The 20,428-nt window shown below is 45.8% G+C and overlaps 1 protein-coding gene across 2 annotated transcripts in view; it reads right to left on the bottom strand.

Moving 5' to 3' along the window:
• TANGO2 (transport and golgi organization 2 homolog) overlaps nucleotides 1-20,428 on the bottom strand; it is a 545,308-nt gene that overhangs the window by 20,536 nt on the left and 504,344 nt on the right. For both annotated transcript variants that reach the window (XM_085635540.1, XM_085635541.1), the window contains one exon: nucleotides 17,528-17,632. In XM_085635540.1, coding sequence (XP_085491666.1) covers nucleotides 17,528-17,632 — 105 coding nt within the window. The remainder of the gene's footprint in view (nucleotides 1-17,527; nucleotides 17,633-20,428) is intronic.

Raw genomic sequence — 20,428 nt, 5'->3', positions numbered from 1 at the left:
CTGCAGGAGCCGGCCCTAGATGGTGGCGGTCCCCAGGGCCATGACAAGGCTCCAGGAGGGGGGCCGCGCGGCCCCCCTCCCACAATCTACAAAGCCCCGGGGGTGGTGGACCCCGGGGCTGGGGGGTCCATCACGGACCCCCCAATTTAAATATTTAGAACTCCGGGGAGGTGGCGTTCCCCGGGGTTTGCGGGGGAGCTTCAGCCCCCCCACACAGGGTATTTTTTTTTAAAAAGCCACGGGGGTGGCGGTCCCCGGGGCTGCGGGGGGGGGGGGGCCATGAGCCCCCACCAATCTTTTCTTAAAGCCCCGGGGGTGGTGGTCCCCGGGGCTTAGGGGGGCATTTGAGCCCCCCACCCATATATTTATAAGCCCCGGGGGGTGGCGGTCCCTGGGGCTGGGGGGGCTGTGAGCCCCCCCACATATTTTTAAAAAGCCCCGGGGGTGGCCGTCCCCGGGGCTTGGGGGGTCTTTGAGTCTCCCCACCCATTACTTTTTGAAGCCCCGGGGGGTGGCGGTCCCCGGGGCTGGGGTCCCCTCTGGGCCACCCTTTACATAAACAATATTGTCCCCGGGATTTGGCCCCCCCGGGGGCTAATTACCAAGGAAGCACGGGAGCCCGCGCTTCGTTTTATTTCATTTTTAAATTTATTTATTTTTATTAAATTGGCAGGATTCGCGCACCCTGTGCGGATTTTGCAGGTTTAAAAAAAAAAAAAAGGCCTAGGGGGTCAGGGTGTTTCTACCCTGCCCCCTATTTGCGTTTTTTTTTTCTGCTTTATGGCTGCCAACACGTCCTGGTTTGGAGTGTTGACAGCCAATTAGCATACAGTTTGTCATCGGGAGGGTGCGCGGATCCTGCGCGGCTATAGATATATATATATATGATTTTACTTTTGATTTTCTCAGTAACTACTGAACGGATTTACACCATTTAACTAAAAGGCACGACTCTGAACCAAGGGATACCATTTTGCCAAATTTGGAGTAATTCCGTTCAGCAGTTCGGGCTGTAGCTGCGACTAAAGGTTCCTATGGAAAATTGCATGGGGAAAACATGTTTTGGGACCCCCCTTTTTTCTCGGCCCCCGCTTGACGAATCACCCAGAGACTTTCAGGATAGGAGCGGACCGGAGCGCCCCACCAGTTTTGAAAATTTCACGAAGATTCGTCAACCGGCGCCAACGTTATTGGGAATAGAATGTTGCGAATTTCCTATGGAAAATAGGTCCTAACTATAACTACCTACTGGGTGCCGACAAATTCTCCTCAATAAAAATTTGAATACCACAGTGGGTTACTGCATACAGGCAAGGTTGTAGCTCTGCTCAAATGAAAGTCCATGCAACACGGACACGCGGTTCCAAATGCATCGTCAGCAGCGGGGCGCCCTCACGACCAGAGCGGGGCGCTAATATATTCATATCCATGAGCTCCCAACATTGAAGGCGCCACACACGGTCGTGTTGTATTCCTTTTTTATTGCAGGGCATCAACGTCACTTGTTCCAGTTCACATATATGCCAAGAATTCCATATGCGTTTCGGGCGTTCCCTCACCCGTGATCACTGGCTTGGCTTATCAAGAGATAAAGTGGAAGTCACTTGCATCACACTCGCACTGTGGTATTGAAATTTTAATTGAGGAGAACTTGCTGCTGCCTGTGAAGTGGTGTTCAGTTGCCCATACGTGTGTGGCATCTCTAAGGACATCTTTGGCGTTTGTATGTATGGCGGCTAGTGCAGCCGCGAGATGCCCAGACTCCTGATGGCGGATCCAGTGTGCTTGTAATCACAGCGCGAGGTATGGACGGAGGGGGCCTCGCTCGCAGCGGTATTGGCAGCGGAAAAGCAGTGTTAACATGCCTCTCACCTGAAACGGATGATTTATTAACTTTTGGACAGGAACGCCATCCACTTGGTTAAAGAACTGAGAGTTCTTGTTGGCTATACTATGGGACTACCTTTACCAGCATGCCAAGTGATGCAACGCCCACTGGGGCAAAGACTCTTTAATGAATAAAAGTAGCTCTTCTTACACTGGTGTTTCCTGTCTTCATGTTGCCAGTGAACAAGAGCTCGAAATGCGTTAGGCATTTGGGATGTGTGCAGCCTGCCGACCTTGCTGCCGCCTGTGAACTGGTGTGCAGTTGCCCCTACGTGTGTGGCATCTCTAAGGACATCTTTGATAAACATATATATACATATACTTTTAAAACACGTGCCTTTACTGAGAAATTCAAAGTCTATTTAAGGTAAGTATTAATGAGGAAAGTGTATATATCTCTATATAGATCTCGTGCAGTTCTACCCTTAATTTAAGTGTCTCTATATACATACTCTCATATATTTAAATGTTTGCGATGCGTTGGGAAACGCAAAAGAGTCCACACTTATGATGTAGGCTGCGCAGGCATCGTCAGTTTGAATATGCACAACTTGGTTCTATTGACTAGTAGGCCCGAGAAAGCCCCAAAGTTCTCTGAAGTATGTAAAGTCTGAACCAGGCCAGATGCGATGTCAGACAAATATATCAAAATATTTGCAGCATATAATGAGACAGAATGTTTGTGTTCAGCGACAGTGAAGCCGTGGTGGACACCTAGTTGATGAATACTGTTAGCTAATGGTCCCAGAGCAAGTGCAAACAGCAGGAGTGATAGGGGGCAACCCTGTCTGGGGGCTCTATGGATTTGCCACAGCTCGAATAACTCCTGGTCGGTCTACACGTATGCCACAGAATCAGCATATAGAAGCATGCTCCGAGAGAAAATGTACTCTTCGAAGACCAGGCACTGCAAAACCACGAACAGATATGCCAGGAGAGCCTATCAAATGCTTTCTCAATATAAATAGGGAGTACATCCATATAAAATGACATATTTGCCAAATATTTGAAGACGACTCCTGCCAAGCACAAATTCGCACGAAGTGGGGTGTGCAGGAAGTGCATCTTGTGTTGAATATGGTTCGCTATAACCTTGTCCAAGATCGTATGCAACCAACTGAGAATGGATAATGGGTGGTAGGAACCCTTTTGGAGTGGGTCACCCCTTGGCTTTCAGGAGCATTACTAGAGGAGGTTTACAGGAGGGTGGAGGTAACTTGCCACACGTATGCGCCGTTCAGTTCATACAAGATCACAAAATGCTTTGTCAGGTAAGTCTGTTAGCTTTTAAAGAATTCTAGGGGAGAAAATCACAGCCTGGGGTCCTTCCCATTGCGAGTTGTTGAATTGCAAAAGCTATCTTGTGTTCTGTGGTCTGACCTTCAATTGCAAGTCGGTGCTCTGGACATAATGACTCAAAGTGAGCTGCATCTAAGAATTGGTCTATGAGATTGGCATCAACCTCTTTTGGGCCACTCTTTAGTTTCAGATAATGTTGTGAATATCACCTTGATGCCCACCTGTTTATACACATCCGTTGGAATGACGGATAGCTGTGTTTGCAGATCCACAATGCCTGCCTTCATTAGGCCTGTGAAGCAGTGTAATTTTGTATCCACCCTTACACGTCACAAATATGCAATATATATGTGCACTTAGCACGTGTACTCTGTGTCCTAACGATATAAATGTAAAGTGTTGCACTATACATCACTCTTGAATTGCATTCACTGTAGGATTAGAGACTCATATATACACTGGGTGCCTCAACCCTTTGAAATTTATAGTTTAGGCGATTGACTAAAACCATCCTTACACTATTGAAATGTATATACTTTAAAAACAAAAAGGATTTAAGTAATAGGTGTACTAATGTTCCTCATTTGCATTTATAATGTAGTTATTAGCCACATACTAGACACGTGCGCTCAGTTATTTTACCATTATGAAAGAGTAACACTAAGTACTGACATTTCCATTAATTTGTGGTTCAGAGTGCACACGCATATTGAATGTGCACCACTGATTTAATATGTTAAGTTGCCATTACTAGGCCTGTATTTCTATCTGCATAAAATACTGTTTTCAATTTTCTGCTTGCATGTCTTTTCCCTGCAGGTACATTCACATTGTTTGTTAGTTTGAGAATAGAGGTAACCCTGTACTAGTGATAGAGAGAGCCTGAGAAAAGGACCTTGACAAGGAACATGGAAAGCGAGCGTGTCCACTGAAAGTTTCCATCTATTAATGCTGCGAGGAGTTACAGGTAACCAAGGACAATATCTTTCCCAGGTTGGTCTGGGATATTTGATAAATGTTGCAGCTCACAACGAGAGAATGGAAAGGAAAATGGAGCCTCTGGTGATGCAAACAAAGGGGTGTTACTTTGGAGACTAGTGGTAATAACTGGATTTCACACTGTATGTCAGCAGCACTTTCTGTTGGACTTTGAGAGATGTAGCCCTCTATGCTTATCCCCTTTTGCTGCGTTTGGCTTAGGATAACACTTATACTTGTATCCCTAGCACACTCTTGACCGAGTTCTGAAATGCTGACACCTCCTCATACTTCTCATACTTTCCTATTTTCTGTATTTCCTTGATTTTTGGGATCCCTTTAGATTTAACCATCTACATTAGTTTAGATTTTAAACTGGATTATTCTAGACTATGCTCATGTACAGAAGACAGGATCAGAAACTCTACTCTGAGCATCAAATTCTGTTATTAATTTTCTATATTGCTGTGACTGAATGTCTTCTGTGACTTATCCTGGTACGCCTGAACTTCTTCCGGAGGTTGGGTTATCAAGTTGTCATTCTGTATCTTTACAGCATGGTATTGAGATTCATTTACCTTAACCTGACTGCTAACTTGTAAAAAACCTTAACTATAGTCATTGATTCCTGGTCCTTATTGTGTAACCAAATGGGTTGCACTGTAAATTATATTTGTTTGATTAAATGTCAACTCCCTTTACCTCTAAGTTGGTGAAAAAGGTATATCGGATAACAAATGGTAAGAGGGTTGGCCCAGCACTGGACCAACTGCAAGCCCCCCTCCATATGCCGGTGCGCAATGCATTCTTTGTACTCATGCTTGGCAAACCTAGTGCTCAACCCGATGGCGTCTTACCTGCAACTGAATATTCAACTTCAGTGAAAACAAGTTACGTTTTGTCCATGTCAGCTGAACCTGCACGGCAGTGCTTACACCGGAGAAGGTCTTCATGTAGACATCTAGCATGCAGTCTTTGAATGTCTCCCACTTCATTACTCAATCAATCAATCATCAATAATTTGTAAAGCACACTACATACCCGTGAGGGTTTCAAGACGCTGGGGGGAGGGATGCTGCTGCTATTGGTCGAAGAGCCAGGTCTTGAGTTGTCTCCTGAATGTCCGCAGGTCTTTGGTCTGTTGCAGGTTGAGGGGGAGGGTGTCCCAGGTCCTGGCGGCTTGGTGGGAGAAGGATCTGTCTCCGGACGTAGTTCTCCTGATGCGTGGGACCGTGGCCAGGGCGTGGGCGAGTTTCCTGTTGGGTACGTAGAAGGAGAACCAACTGTTGAGATAGGCTGGGCCGGTTTTGTGGAGAGCCTTGTGTGCGTGGATCAGGAGCTTGAAGGAGATTCTTTTGTCGACTGGGAGCCAGTGCAGGTTCCTCAGGTGGGGGGTGATGTGGTCGCGGCGCGGGACATCGAGGATCAGGCGTGCGGAGGCGTTCTGGATTCTCTGTAGTCTGTTGATGAGCTTGGACGAGGCTCCGGTGTAGAGGGCGTTTCCGTAGTCGAGTCTGCTGCTGACTAGGGCCTGGGTGACTGTTTTCCTCGTGTTTGTCGGGATCCATCTGTAGATCTTGCGGAGCATGCGGAGGGTGTTGAAGCATGTGGAGGAGACTGCGTTGACTTGTTTGGTCATGGAGAGTTTCGAGTCGAGGATGACTCCCAGGTTGCGTGCGTGGTCGGTGGGTGCCGGGGGGATCCCAGTGACGTGGGCCACCAGGAGTCGTCTCAAGCGGAGGGGTTGGACCAGAGTATGAGGATTTCCGTCTTGTCAGTGTTCAGTTTGAGGCAGCTGTCCTCCATCCAGTCTGCGACGGCCTTCATTCCCAGGTGGAGGTTGGATTTGGCGGTGAGGGGGAGGATCAGCTGAGTGTCGTCGGCGTAGGAGATTATGTTGAGGTCGTGTTGTCGGGCGATGCGTGCTAGTGGGGCCATGTAGACGTTGAACAGCGTCGGGCTCAGGGAGGATCCTTGAGGGACGCCGCAGATGATCTTGGAGGCATTAGATCGGAACGGGGGGAGGCGGACTCTCTGAGTTCTGCCGGAGAGGAAGGAGGAGGTCCAGTCCAGGGCCTTCTCTTGGATCCCGGCGTCGTGGAGGCGGGTGCGTAGAGTGCGGTGGCAGACGGTGTCGAAGGCGGCGGAGAGGTCCAGGAGGATGAGGGCCGCCGTCTCGCCGTTACTGGCGTTGGTATGAAAATAACGCTTTGTGTCTTTGCCGATGGTGCCCCTATTTGCAGTGCCCTCAAGAACTGAGACCTGTAGCCACCACATGGACTTCTTCATGCATCGAAAACATCCCAATTGTCTGCCCATCTATGCATGTCTGCTGCACCTCTAAGTCTGCGTACCTTGCAAAGGGGTGTGTGTGACCTGTACAGTGTTGTGTGAAATATGCAAAACCCTTCAATAAGCATGGGTTTATGAAGGCCATTTTCCACTACCGTACTGAGTGGATATGGATGTGCAATTTGGCTGGAGTATGTGGGTCTGTAGGCCATCTAATTTACTTGACAGATACACAAACATGCCAGCGGGATCCACACATTGCGTTTCTAGGTGGAAGGGCACCCCTGGCTGGACCCAGATCAAGACCCTCCTTGGAGTAGTCAGGGAATGTGGTGTAGAAAGCTGGTGTCTCCAACCAGTCTCAACTGCTGACCTCCAGTTTTGTGGGGTGCATCTACTGGAGTATGGTGATGTGTACATTGTGTCTCTTTATACGTGAATGTGTGATAGTGCTTCGCCATCGGCCCAACCCGCTAATGTTCTATGTAAGAAAATTATAAGTTATAGGAAGAGCCATGTTGCATTGAAAGTTGTTCCATTGTGCTGTGTGCAACCCTCCCATCCCTGTTGAGTGGTCCATAGCTAATATGAGCATACATTCTCTGTAACAATATGAAATGGTAGTCACAAATAGATGAAGAGTTCTTTCCCTGTGTCAAAGCCTGTACATAAAGTTACAAGACCGTAACCAACAAGCGTTATTTACCCAACCACGACTCCCCTCCCAGGACAAGGCTGTCTGTTTAAACATCAGGTAACCTTAAGAACGTCAGTTGAGGGAAAGAGAGCAGCAAGTGAAGATCAGAAAATTAAGGAGACATAGTAGGAGGCAACAAAATAGTATGGAACCAGTGAGAAGAAAAGAAACTCTTGGCTGCTGCCGGAAACTGAAGGGGGGGGGGGGGGAGGGAGGGGAGTGAGCACCGCTCAGTGAATGCTTAGAGTTACACTTACACGGTCCCTAGCTGTGAACGTCAATCACAAGGCTTCCCCTGCGTTGAAGCACCTGAGTGACTCATACAAGAAGCAGAGAGCTCTGTTGGGGAGGAGGAGGGAGAGGAGTGGGGTCTCATGGTGTGTCTGTCCAAGTATCCACTCCAGTCACGGTGTGCAATCTTCAATCAAACAGATACTTGTAGAGTGGGACTTGTCATCCCAGGGGGTCTCAAGGTGCTGTGCTTCAGGTCTCATTCGAAGAGCCGGGTCTTGATTTCCTTCCTGAAGCGAATCAAGACTGGTGCGGAGGTGGAAAGGGAGGGGGTTCCAGTCTTTGGCGGCGAGGTGAGAGAAGGAACGTTCTCTGGTGCGGCTGTGGCAGATGTGAAGAGTCTGTGCGAGGTGACCAGAGCTAAAGTTTCTGGCTGGTTTGTGGAAGGTTCATGTAATGTGGTCCTAGGTTGTGGAGGGATTTGTAGGGATGGGTCAAGAGCTTGAACTGACATCTCTTCTGAACGGGGAGCCAGTAGACTTATTTTAGGTGTTGTGTGCTGTGTCTCATCTTTGGTAGGTTGAGGATCAGCCTAGCTGCTGCGTTCTGGATTGTCTGGAGTCTTTGCATGAGTTTGTGGGTGGTGCTATCAGAGTGCATTGCCGTTGTCGAGTCGGCTGGTAATGAGGGCCTGCACTACAGTTTTCCTAGTGCTGATGGGGAGCCACCTGAAGATCTCTCGAAGCATGCGGATCATGTGGAAGCAAGCTGAGGCGACGGAGTCACAAACTTCCACTGTACAATGTCTTCACCTCTCAGAAGGGAGGCAGGCAGGTACCCCAGAGGACTAGAGAGAAAGGGGGTATACCAGCCATGGTGATTACCAGTAGCAACAGGGCAGGATGCGGTCTCTCCGTTCCGTATCCATGAACCACACCAATTGTCCAGTGCATAGATTTAGATCAGTACGTCAGCAGTTTGCCGAGTGACCTTGGAACATTCAGTCTTCACCACAGGACGCGAGCAACAAACATTGTGCTTCACTGTCACAAGAAGAGTCTTTTGTGATCTGTTCATTCTCACCGAAGAAGCTCTGGCTGATCGGTGTCTGGCTGTAAACCACTGTCTACGTAGAGTCCTCCGGCTTTGCAGCTCCCAGTCACCTGGGGTGCTCGACTGAGAGGACGCAATATAGAATTGTAGTTTGCATGTTGTAAGCTACACCCTTAATTACTTAGGCAACACCCCTTTTAGAGGCCCCCAACAGTTTTCATTCTAATTAAAACACTGTGGTCAGCAAAAAGCTTTATTCTACAGACAACTGAAGGCTCTCTCGTAGACGTGAACTACAAAGTGTGTGCATGTAAAGCCTTGTGGCGTTTCTCGAGTCAAATTTAAAACTTGTGGAGCAACCACTTTACTTCTCTGCAGCACTCAGCAGTGTCTCTGTGAGGGCCGGAGGAGAACTGGTGCTTATACATACCTAAGCAAAGGGCTTTGATCAGCCCACTTCATCCATCGATCTGCTGAAGTGTCATTAACATTTGCTACTGTCCACCACAACACACAGCATGGAGCAAAGGAACAGCCCGCTTCAGCAATAGGCTTACCAGTGTATGAGTGGCGGCATTCGGCAATAAGTAGTCCCTTTTAGTACCAAGGCTTACTGATGCAATGAGTACTTGTACGTGTCTTAGAAAGTATATATATATTTTGGCTACTAGACACTACTTTTTTTTTTTTAAACTTAAGCAAGGGGCCACGGACCCCCAATACTGCAGCTGGGTCGCCCCGGTGTGTCTCGGGTGTTCAAACAAAAAACTTTACAAACAAATTAAGCGTTGCTAAAGTAAAAAATAAAGCCCTATAGATTTTGTGAATGCTTGCTTTATTACAAATAAATAAGTCTATACTTATTTAAATGTTGCAGTTAAGTTATATTACCGTTTTAAAAACTCAGTCAAATGCATGATTGCTAAACATACTATTCTGGTCAGGCACGCGTTACTAATGTGTAAACGAATTCACAGTGTGACAATTAGAAGTGGGGTGGGGATTTTGAAGGATATTTAGAGTCCCTGCCTTTTTGACACATACTCTCGGCTAGGATATGAATGACAAAAGATGCTCCACCAAAAACAAATCACTGTTATCAGCAGAATGCTTCTTTTGGCCATAGCATGGTGCCCCCCCCCCCGGATCCCTTGAGGCCCCCCTAGTGCGGCAAGCCCCCCAGTTTGAAGACCCCTGCCCTACGGTCTCCCAACCCTGCCAGTACATCAGTGTTGGAAGTTATTAAATGAAGAAAGAAGCCGGGGAACACAGACCTTTACTGGGAAGTGTAGAACACATGGCTTTGCAGTATGATTGTGCAATGGAATATGAAGGCATATTCTGTAATCATTATTTTCCTTCTGTTTTGGCAACCTCATTCAAAACATCTATGAGGGAAGAAAAGATTACTTACATGTAATTCTGGCTCTGCGTCACAGGAATCGTTCATAAATGCCTGTATTATTTTGTGCTGTGCGTGTGGACCCCGGAGCACTCTCTCTCTGTATATATGACCTTTATGCCAATCCAAAACAAGGCTCCGATGCATCTCGGACTGTGTGCAGCTCATTTATTGTAAATTGCCCCATAACGCGTTTCAACCATAATCACGGATTAAATATATATATTAATCGCTGTTATCCATAAAACCCTCACTAGGGCCTTGTGACAAATCGATTGAGCTTCCATGGAGAGAGGTTGAGATATTGTTCTGCCTTGCTCACTGGCATAACTGCCTGGTGGTGGGGATGTATGTCTAAATCTTGATTGCCGTATCCTCGTGTAGAGACAGAAGGGATGCTTTTAGAGCAAGATGAACAGCCATCAGCTTGAGTAGATTTATGTGATATGTTCTACTTCTCTGACCAGTGATCCTAAACCACTAGATGATTCCTGTGACCCCCCATCCTGATAGAGTTGCACCTCTCAGTGTAGTTTGCAGTGGAGATTTTCTCTGGAAGGAGACCCTTTGAAGAAGGTTCTGACTGTTGCACCACCATGTTATATACTGCCTCAATGCAGCAGTCTGCATCAGATGGTTTCCGGATGGTGCATCTTTTGAACCATTGCTCCTACAGACACCTATGCAGGAAGGCATGCATTTGGAACTGGGTGCCATAGCATCTAGTAGCGACGATATCGGTCTGGCTGTAGAATTTTGGGTTATCAATAGTAGGTTAATTTTTTTCCCATACAGAGGACAGTCTCTCTTCTTTTGTTTTATGGTGTCTATTGTCGCCCCTAGGTAGGGCAGTCTCTGTACTGGAACGAGGGGTTGATGTCTGCATACGTACTTAAAACCTTGATTTTCGCAGCAGGGTGCAAGCTATCTTGAAGTCTTGTGTTACCGAGTAATGAGCATTAGCCAGTCATCCGGGTAAAGATAAATGAAGATACCCCACCTTATGAGCTAGGCCAATATTACTGCCACAGTTTCCAAGAAGGTGTGAGGAGAGAACATCAGGCCAAATAGCAGCATTGGTAGTGATTTTACCATAATACCAAACTGACAAGACATTAAATAGAAAGCCAACATACTGAAAACGACACAGAATGGTATGTTCTAGAAAAACTGGAACAAGGAAACACCAACATCACAAAAGCACTGGTCAGGTTTGAACAACGATGGGTGTATCGACTCCGAACTGATTCACAGGGTCTAAACGACGATATCCCATAGGGATCATTCAACAGAATGTAGAAACACTTGGTCTTTCCATCATAATGTTTTATACCTGCCTTTGTGTAAAAAACTGGGCCTACCGGTAGATAATCGTAATGCATCTCCCCGAGCCTATCCGTGGGATACAATGGGAATTTGATAAGGACCCTACACAGAATTAAACATTTTGATACACAATTACTCGCTGATGAGTACAGGTCCTGCACACAAAATCATTCTTTTAAAAAAAAATCAAAAAAACAGAGGCTGGTGGCACATGTAAAAATCTAGGAAAATATATAGTTTTCCTTTTAGAAAATGAGGCCTCTGTCCCACATGTCATCCACAAGTTTTCTGGAGGGTTTCGAGATCGCAGTAATTTTCACAATGAGCAGACATATGATGTCTTAATACTCTGTTTGGCTCAATATAAATATATTTTTTTGATAAGAAAACTATAGGTTGTCCAGCTATCAATACGATGAGGGGCTTCATGTCCCATAATGCAGCACAAAAGAGATCGTCACATGAGGCTAAAAGACAATCCCGGGTTAAACATACCCGATTCTGGGTTACATCGCCTTTTCCCACACGCAGACTTACGTGCCATAGACCTTGGGGAAATCGCCCCCAAATCGACGTACGATCAAGGTGTGGGCATGTCGAACCGCAGGGCGGGACCCTTGGACCCTGACGCATGCTGGGTGAGGATTCTGGCTTCGGTCCAGTTTTTCTCACCTGCCCCTCGGCTACTGCCTGCAGACACAGGTGCAAATGGTCATCTAATTTAACCGTGACCTGGAAACTTAAAAGCAGGAACTTCCAGGCACTGCACCAGACGGCTGTTCCATGGGGCAAGTTAGGTGACAAGTGTGTTCTCGACCTTGATGAAGTACGTCTTGCATGGAGTGTTTAGAGGATTGTTAGAATGCAGGCCCTTCAAGAGGCAGTGAACAGGATATCTTGGTATCCTTGTAAATCGCTCCTATTACAAAAGAGGACAGGGGCGTGGTTTTATGTTTTAAGTGCATCTAAAGTGTTGCTGTGCTTCCATATATAACTTATATTACATGTGGGGCCTGAATATTTTGCCTACCATTCCTGTTTTAACCACAGTAGAGCAATCAATAAATTTAAACACAGAAGCACCATTCTGAGGTTGAGTCCACACTGGTAGTAACATCTTACCAAGGTGGGACGAGCTGACAAAGGATGAAGCATGTCACATTACGTGAGTGAGCCATCCTCATCCAATTCTTGGAATTGCCTTGAATGTAGCTAACAAACAACTAGCAGCACACAGAGAACTCATTGGGTCTCTGGTACTAACCTGCTTATTTGCTGATTAAGCAAACAGCATTTCTCTGAGGGTATCACACCAATTTTTGTGTTTGTTTGTGATTTTCTCCTACCAGAAATCTCATGCATTTTGGTGTTTATATTCAGGTATTTTCTGTGGTAAGGTGTTTTTAGGATGTGAAACTACACATCCTGAAGGTCTACTACACCCAAGTAATCGTGTTGAGGTGTTCCTCTGTGATCTTGCAGATTATGAAGCTGGGAGACGGACCAAACAGATTTTGTGTGGGTCTGAGTCCACATTCTTCCTTTCACAAAGAAAGAAAGAAAGAGAAGGCATTCTGAATAGAAAAAACGTCTACCCGAGGATGAAAAACATTTCACTTATTACATGGATTCAGAATAAGTCAATTGAAGGTGAAAAAAAAAAAAATCACTAAGATGACTGACATTTTTCTATACAAAAAAACGGAAATACCAAACCTCACATCTTCTCCAAGATCCAAGCACAGAGGACAGAATAATGAAAACATTAAAAAAAATATCAATGACGATCCTACGATGCAGGACAATAAACCTATGTAAAGAGAATCTGGCCAAAAAGGGATGATAAATTTAGGTCATATTATGTAAAATATTAATGTATTATCGATTCACATGGTGGTTATGTTTATAATCAAAAGGTCTTTGGGGTATTAATGTAAGGAGCAGAGTCACAAATAGATAATTTTCATGAAGGAGCATCTAGAGACAGTGCCACAGGATGATAAGGAATACGGAAATGGAAAATCTACTAGGTATAGAAGTTGTGCATTGGGCTTCACATTTACATACTATTAATGTCATCATTCATGCTGGTCATCTATGTTCACAACCTACATATCCATCTAACAATCAAACAAGAACCTTTGCTTTGAATCTTCTCTATAATGACACCGTCAAGGTCATTCTCTCCCTGACACCGGCTGATGAAATAGTCATCCGGGTGGTGTTTTTCTCTCACCGTATATTGCTCTTGTGTTCCCATATTATAACAGTCATCATCAGTGCTTTTTGGGTGTCCATATCTATATGTTTATGGCCACCAGGACAAGTGATCATGTAGATAACGTTCTCGGAATTTCAATTTGTGTTTTTCCTCAACTGCCACCGTTCACACATGTTCAGGTCAATAGTCTTAGTGGATCTTGTAAGAGACCATGAGCTACATCTCCGCAGGGAAAGTATTTAATCACCACTGGCATCTCCCAAAGAGTGGTTTCGATAACATCAGGTTTGTAATTTGATAATCTAGTATACACATGTAAGTCCCCTAAATGTTGAGACTCTTTTAAAGAAGCACTACAGTTTCTCATGTTAGGTTGTCAGGGTTCAGTACATGCCAGTTTCTGCTAAATACTTTTTTTATTCGGATAGAGATAGCACGGTATGTGGGAACACATATAAGCCTGTCACACTCATTCTTTGACAATGTCTCTACCATGGCTTCACAGTTATTATTGGCTACTCTGACTGAAAATTCCTGAGAAATTCTTTTGTAGGGTAATTTATCAAAATATTGTATCTTCTAGTGTCTGCTAAGAGATTTACACCTTCCGGTCTATAACTTGTAGAACCTGTATTACAATTGCACCAGTCTTGTCCATAGGTGTGATGACAATTTCAGTATTAAAACGTCAATCCCCCAAGGATTGCTGTTTGTTTCTGGAAAAGTTGTGGAAAGTTCAAGTAAGGTTGTGTCCATTGATAAAACCTCTTTGATGACTGCCTGCTTATGGCTGTCACTTGAGGTGGGATATTGCTGGGTGGCCGATGAAGAGATGACTTTTTACATAAGCCTGAGTTGGTTCTGGTGTTAGGTGTGTCAGTAAAAAATACTTTCAATTAAATTTTTCTAAAGAATTCTGCTAATTTGCCGCATAGTATAAATAGGTCAACAAGCGGGACTGGGACAAAGCCTAAGCTCTTACTGAGTACTTGGAACTGGTGTTCGGTAAAAGATGTCTGGGTAGTTTTTGAGCAGGTTTACACCTTGCTTGTCCCTGGTTGAGGGTCCCTTGACATAATCTGGGTTATCTTCTTGTTTGAGTCTTCCCGTTGGACTTTGGAATCTTTGATTCCTACACGCATCTGCCCTTGTCCTAAAAAAAGGTCAGGTGTTATAAAATTGGGGCATCATAGGTGGTGAGGGTCCATACCTGTTGGGGCAACAAAAGGACCCTGTGATGAAGGTAGAGGAGGAAAGGAGGCCCCTAGGATATGCAATGTCCTTTTGAGGTGAATTTGTCTCAACTACTCCAACATTCGGAGTCCAAAGTTATTTCTTGATGTTTGCTTAATAAACACAGCAAAACCAAAGGAAATGATGGACGGAGTGTTGAACATTGCAAGCACTCACCCCCAGTCAACTGATCTGGGTTTAATCCATCACCGTTCTTTAGCCCACTCTGCCACCCCAGTTAAGACATGGCCATATGCAAATCAGTCGGACCCTGTGCCTCATGGGAACAGTCCAGCCCGAACTGCCAAGCCATGTCTTCCCTGGACCGGAAACGAGCTTCCTAGAACGGGTTTCTGGCATTTCAGCTGTTTTCAGCCAGGCTTGCTTGAATCCAGTGGCAAAGTGAGCAATATATCCCTATATTTTACCCCCGCAAATAGTTACTATGCCACAGAATCTCTGACATCGCTTCTTGATGGTTCTCGTGGAAGAGGACAGTGCATGAATATCTCAGTATTTCTATATCCCTGAATGTTTAGGGATAATTAGGGTTTCTAGGAAAATGCAGAGGTGTTAACTGGGGCAACCCGCTCCTGGTCATAAACAGCACACAGCTCAGAAAAGAAACCTGCACTCCCATGCATGCAGCACAGCGTGACTCTAGGGGAAGATTGTACAAAAGGGAGCAAGACATTTCCTAGAAGGCAGTACCTGTTTAAAGGCACCAATACAGTGAGCCACATGTTCGGATTTACAGAAAACTCTGTCCTGGGAATACTGACCTGTCAGAAGCACCGGTCTCCTGGGACATATCCCAGCAGGTCTACTCGCCTACCCATCTATGCAACGATCTGTTACTGTTCTGTGATAGTTGTAAAGCACAGCAAATGCCAATTGAAGAGTCTTGCTGGGGGTATGCTCATGTCCTGTGCCATGTCCCCGAGGTGTATGATCTAAGATCTTAGTATCAATATCTTTGCCTCAATAGCTTTATCTCAGTATCCCTGTCACCATGACAGTGTCTGTGTCCAAGAGTAAGCATCTGATTCACACGGTTGTGGCCCCATGTGTAGTGTTTCTGTGTTGGTGCTTGTGTTCCAGGATCCTGTTGCTATCCAAATGTTTACATCCCAGAGATCGTCCACAGCCCAGACCCTGTGTTCACGTCTGCCTTCCAGGGTTTGTACCTCCATGTTCCAGTGTCCGTGTACCAATGTTACTGTTAGTGCCTGTGTCCCAGCATCCCTGCCCGTATCACCAGCCCAGTGTTTCTGTCCCTGTCTGATTCCTAAGGTTTGTGTCTATGTGTTCATCCCCCATGTTACTTTCATTGTACTGGAGCCTTTGTCTCAGTGCCCCCCTCCGTGTCCCCAGCAACGCATTTGTGTCAATGCCTGGTTTGAGTCTGTGTCCCAGTGTCCATAATCCCATATCAGTATCCTGTTTCCCAGGATTCGTGTCCCAGAAGCCATGCTCAAGAATCCTTGTTCCCAGCCCACTGCTCTTCTGCTTCCAGAGCTTTGTTCCTTGCGACTCGGTGTTGCAGTATCCCTGCTCCCATGTCAGTGCTCTTGTGCTGGTGCCCTTTTCCCAGAATTCTTGTCCCAGGAGACATGTCCCGGAGTCCCTGCTCCCAGCCCAGAGCTTGTGTCTCAGTCTGCTTCCCAAAGATTATGTCTTCTGCCTCCGAGTCCAGGCCACTGCCCAATGTCAGTGCTCTTGTGTCTATGCCCTTTCACCGGAATTCGTGTCCCCGGGTCATGCCCCACTATCCGAGTCTCAGGACCCTCGCCTCTATGCGAACGTCTCCAGGATTTGTGTCCCAGGATTCGTGTCCACAGATCCATGTCCCACTATTCACGTCTCAGGACTCATCACCTCTGTTAACATCCTTGTTTTGGAGTCTGTGGCCCAGTGTCAATGAACCAGTGTGGATCTCCACGCCAGTGCTTGTGTCTCTGCCTACTTACCTGCATGTCCTAGTGGCACTGCCACATGTTAGTCTCAGGCCGGTGGCCTTTCCTCAGGATTTGTGTCCCAGAGCCAGTGTTCCATTATTTAGGTCTCAGTATCTGCATCCACATGCTGGCGTCCTTGTGTTGATGCCTGTGTCCTATGGTCCACATTTGTGTCCTAGTGTCCTTGTCCCAGATTCTCTCTCCCCCCGACATAAACCTGGTCAAAAACTTGCCAGACATAACTTTGAATGAACACCAGGTGCAAGTACTGAATAACAGCTTAGTCCAGCCCAATGCGTGTATCTGCTTCACAAGGTTTGTGTCCTCTGTGTTGCAGTGTCCCTTCTCCATGTCAGTGCTCTGATGTCGGTGCTCTTTTCTCCGGATTTTTCTCCCTGGGTCTGTGTGCCAGTACCCATGACCCAGTATTTATGTTCCAGTGCCCATGCCTCCGTGTTTGTGTCACTGTGAGGATGCCTGTGTACACCTTCTTGTGCCCCAGTCTCCGAGTTCCTTGCTCGGTCCCTCTGTCCAGGTCCGCTCCCCACAGTTTGTGACTCTGTTCATGCATACATGTTGGTGTAATTGTGTTGGTTCCTCTGTCTCAGCACCCCTCCATGCCCCAGGATCCTTGCCTCAGTGTCCCAGCCCAGTGCTTACATTGCTGTCTGCTTCCCAACCATCTTGATTTTGGTTGTCCCAGTGTCCGTCCCCCACTGCCAGTGCTTGTTTCCTAGGATTTGTATCCTGGGTTCTGTGCTGCAGTTTCCACGTGCCAGAGTCTGTGGCCCTTATTCCTCCCTAAAGTCAAGAACAAGAGCAGAACCGGCTTTCCGTGATCTGGACACGGAGCTTGTGGTCATCAGAAATGTGTGAATCCTCGAGAGTGGGTGTAAAAAAAAAGTCTATGTCATGGACAGCCTGTAGGAGGTACATATGGTGATACTCACCGTGTTCCGTATCCAGGACAACGCACGCACACAGCAGAGTATCCATTAATGATGGGCCGCACAAATTCCTTCCCTTGCTCCACGATTAACGGGTCTGGCAATTGCCTGGAAAAGCATGAGACAACTCAGTCAGATCCCCCATTCAAAACATCATGTAAACAAAACAGCTTTCTTCCACAAGCATCTTCTCTGGGAAAGCAGCTCAGTGGGTTAATACACCTGCATTTGCCATTCTGGTCAAATTTGTGAATCTTTGCAGGTCTGGCATAGCCATCCATGTCTTTGAGGTAAATACCCTCAAAAGCTATACCCCAGGATTTATTTTTCGTGTTGCATAAAAAAGAATAAACTATTTGACAAAGAACATTAATACCATCATCTCAGACAACATAAGAAATCTATCTCTCGACAAGGGAGCATTATACCAATTTTCAAAAAGATTTTCATACCTCCCAGAGTTACCTCTTGTTTGTCCAACCTCAATCCTAACTAGATGAAAGAAAGACTTGGGGGGGGAAAAGAAATGAACTAATTTAATTGTATTCAGCTGGATTCTGCCAAAATGTTTACTGATGATATGGTGTCGTCCTGAAATGTCTGACCAGGAAAAAAAAGAGAGAGAGAGGAGAGAGTGTATACACATATATCTTATATAAATTGCACATCTGCATTTCTCTCCGTCAGTTGGAAGAAACTTGCATAATCTTGGATTAATCTCTAAGATTGCTGCCTTCCAGAGATAGGTGGGCCAAGGTGATGTTGGACGGTCTAAAGTAGAGTTTGGTCCTTGTCCAACTGCTTTTCAGATTTGGACCTCGGGTTGAGATCTTCCCAAGATCATCTCTGCCCAACCACCAGACTGGGGGCTATCTGGATTAGGTGGTTGTGTATCAGCATTGAACGGAAAAAAACCTAGATCTAGTCCATGACTAGAACAAACTATAACCAGATTCTGGTCTTTGAAACAGACTGTTGCATAAACCAAAATTGTAATTGGTGAGATAGATAGGCTGGTTGAGATTAGGTAATGTTACATTACAGGGATAGGGTTTTAAAAAGCAGAGGTTGTGATCTAAGAAATGAGGTATCAGCCAATTCCAGAATTGTATCATGAAGGTTCAAGGCAGGCATGAGACTGAGAAGAGGCTATTCTCATAAATAGAAGGTATGCAGAGGATGGAAAACGTTCACTGAAGAAAGAAACAAGAGGAATGAAGCAGGAGTAAGTCAATGTAAATTTTTATGCAGGATTTAGGAGTATAGTGGGAGAGGGCTTTCTGATTTAACAAGCAATCACAGAATGTAAGCTGTAGGGAGAAACATAGTGCTCAATATCTGGGGCAGACAGCGTAATCGTATGATTCTGAGTGTACAAGTCATTTAAACATTAAAAGCCCTTGTCAATCATGTCCCAAGTCTAAGGCAGCCCTTTTAAACACAGCCTGGAGTATCCCAACCTTGGTACAGGGTCTATACACTGCACAAGGGGAGTTGGCACAGAAAAAGAAATGTTTTCCTTTAAAGCTCTTCCCTCACTATTCTGTAAATAGAAGGTGTTTTCACTCACTCATTACCTTATCTGGCACTGGCTGAGAGTCTCGCCAATACACAATCACGTTTATACCCTGTTTTGTCACCTAAACTCATTTAAGTGTGTGTTGTGCATTTTCTGCGTGTGACCATTGTAGTAAATTAACTATATGAATAAGTGAAGCAGAGTGACAAAGGCCTGTGGGTTCCATTTTGAATGACCCGGGTCTGTTTCTGTGCACAAGTTGGGGGTGAAGTTGTTTTCCCAGACACTGAAAGTATATCAGGATTTAGGAAGGCGGAGACCTAAGTGAGGACAAACGAGGGAAAGGTCATATTGAAATTGGATTAGATCATTCCTGTGGCACTGTGGATGAAGGGGGCTGCAGTCTGTTGTTCAGAGGGAGAAGGGTCCGTCAGCTGAGACCAGTCTTTTTTCTCTTTCCTGATCACCATCTCTGTAGCTGTCTGTAGCCAGATGTAGAAAGTTCACGCCTCTTTATGCCTCTGCTGTGGGTGCTCCAGGCTGGATACTACTGGACTGTGAGGGTGCATCACCCCCACAAAGGCTCTGTCTACAGAACTGCATTGAGAGGTACTTGAAAAGGAAGCCACCCAAACCAGTTCCCCAGTCTGCTCCTCTTGTTTTGATCCTTTTAAAATCCCGGTTTCCATGACATCACTGAACAAAAACATGTGTCTCACTGCCACCCCCCCAAAAACTCCTGAATGTGCCCAGTCCAGCCACAGGCTTCTACACCCTGCTGTGTGCTACAAAAGAACAACATCCAACAGCCGCCCCCCCACAGTTTTCGTACCCCAGCAAGACTGAAAACATAATCCACTCTACCCCATCTCTTCGGACGGCAAAACGAGATGGATCAGCATGAGGGGAAGGGTATGTGTGGAGGACAGGAACTGAGCAGGCAGTGAAATCACTCCATTCCATCTCAAATGTGCGGGCTTCATTCGCTTACTCAAAGCCTATCCGAGAGTGCATGTTCTCACTCTCGCAGTCCAGTCATTCGGTGCCTGTCTCACTACAGAGCGGTGCACACGCATACTGTCTGACAGCATGTACCAACTCACAGCCTTATAGGCGCACAAGCACTCACTGCTTTGCAACGAAGTTACATTTTGATTGACTCGCAGTAATAAGTCCAGGGACTCACCGCCTCAGTTCAGTAGGTAAGTGAAGACCCAGTGACAGTGTTCCACAATGAGAGAACACTGTATGTAGCAAGCCATTCTAAAGCGCTCTCTCTCTCTCTCTATAATATATATATATATATATATATATATATATATATATATATATATATATATATATATATATATATATTCACTGAAAAAACCATAGGTTTCACACAC

The sequence above is a fragment of the Triturus cristatus genome, chromosome 11 (assembly GCF_964204655.1).
Source record: "Triturus cristatus chromosome 11, aTriCri1.1, whole genome shotgun sequence".
In the NCBI taxonomy this organism is placed as follows: Eukaryota; Metazoa; Chordata; class Amphibia; order Caudata; family Salamandridae; genus Triturus; species Triturus cristatus.
This window is presented reverse-complemented; position numbering and strand designations above follow the sequence as displayed.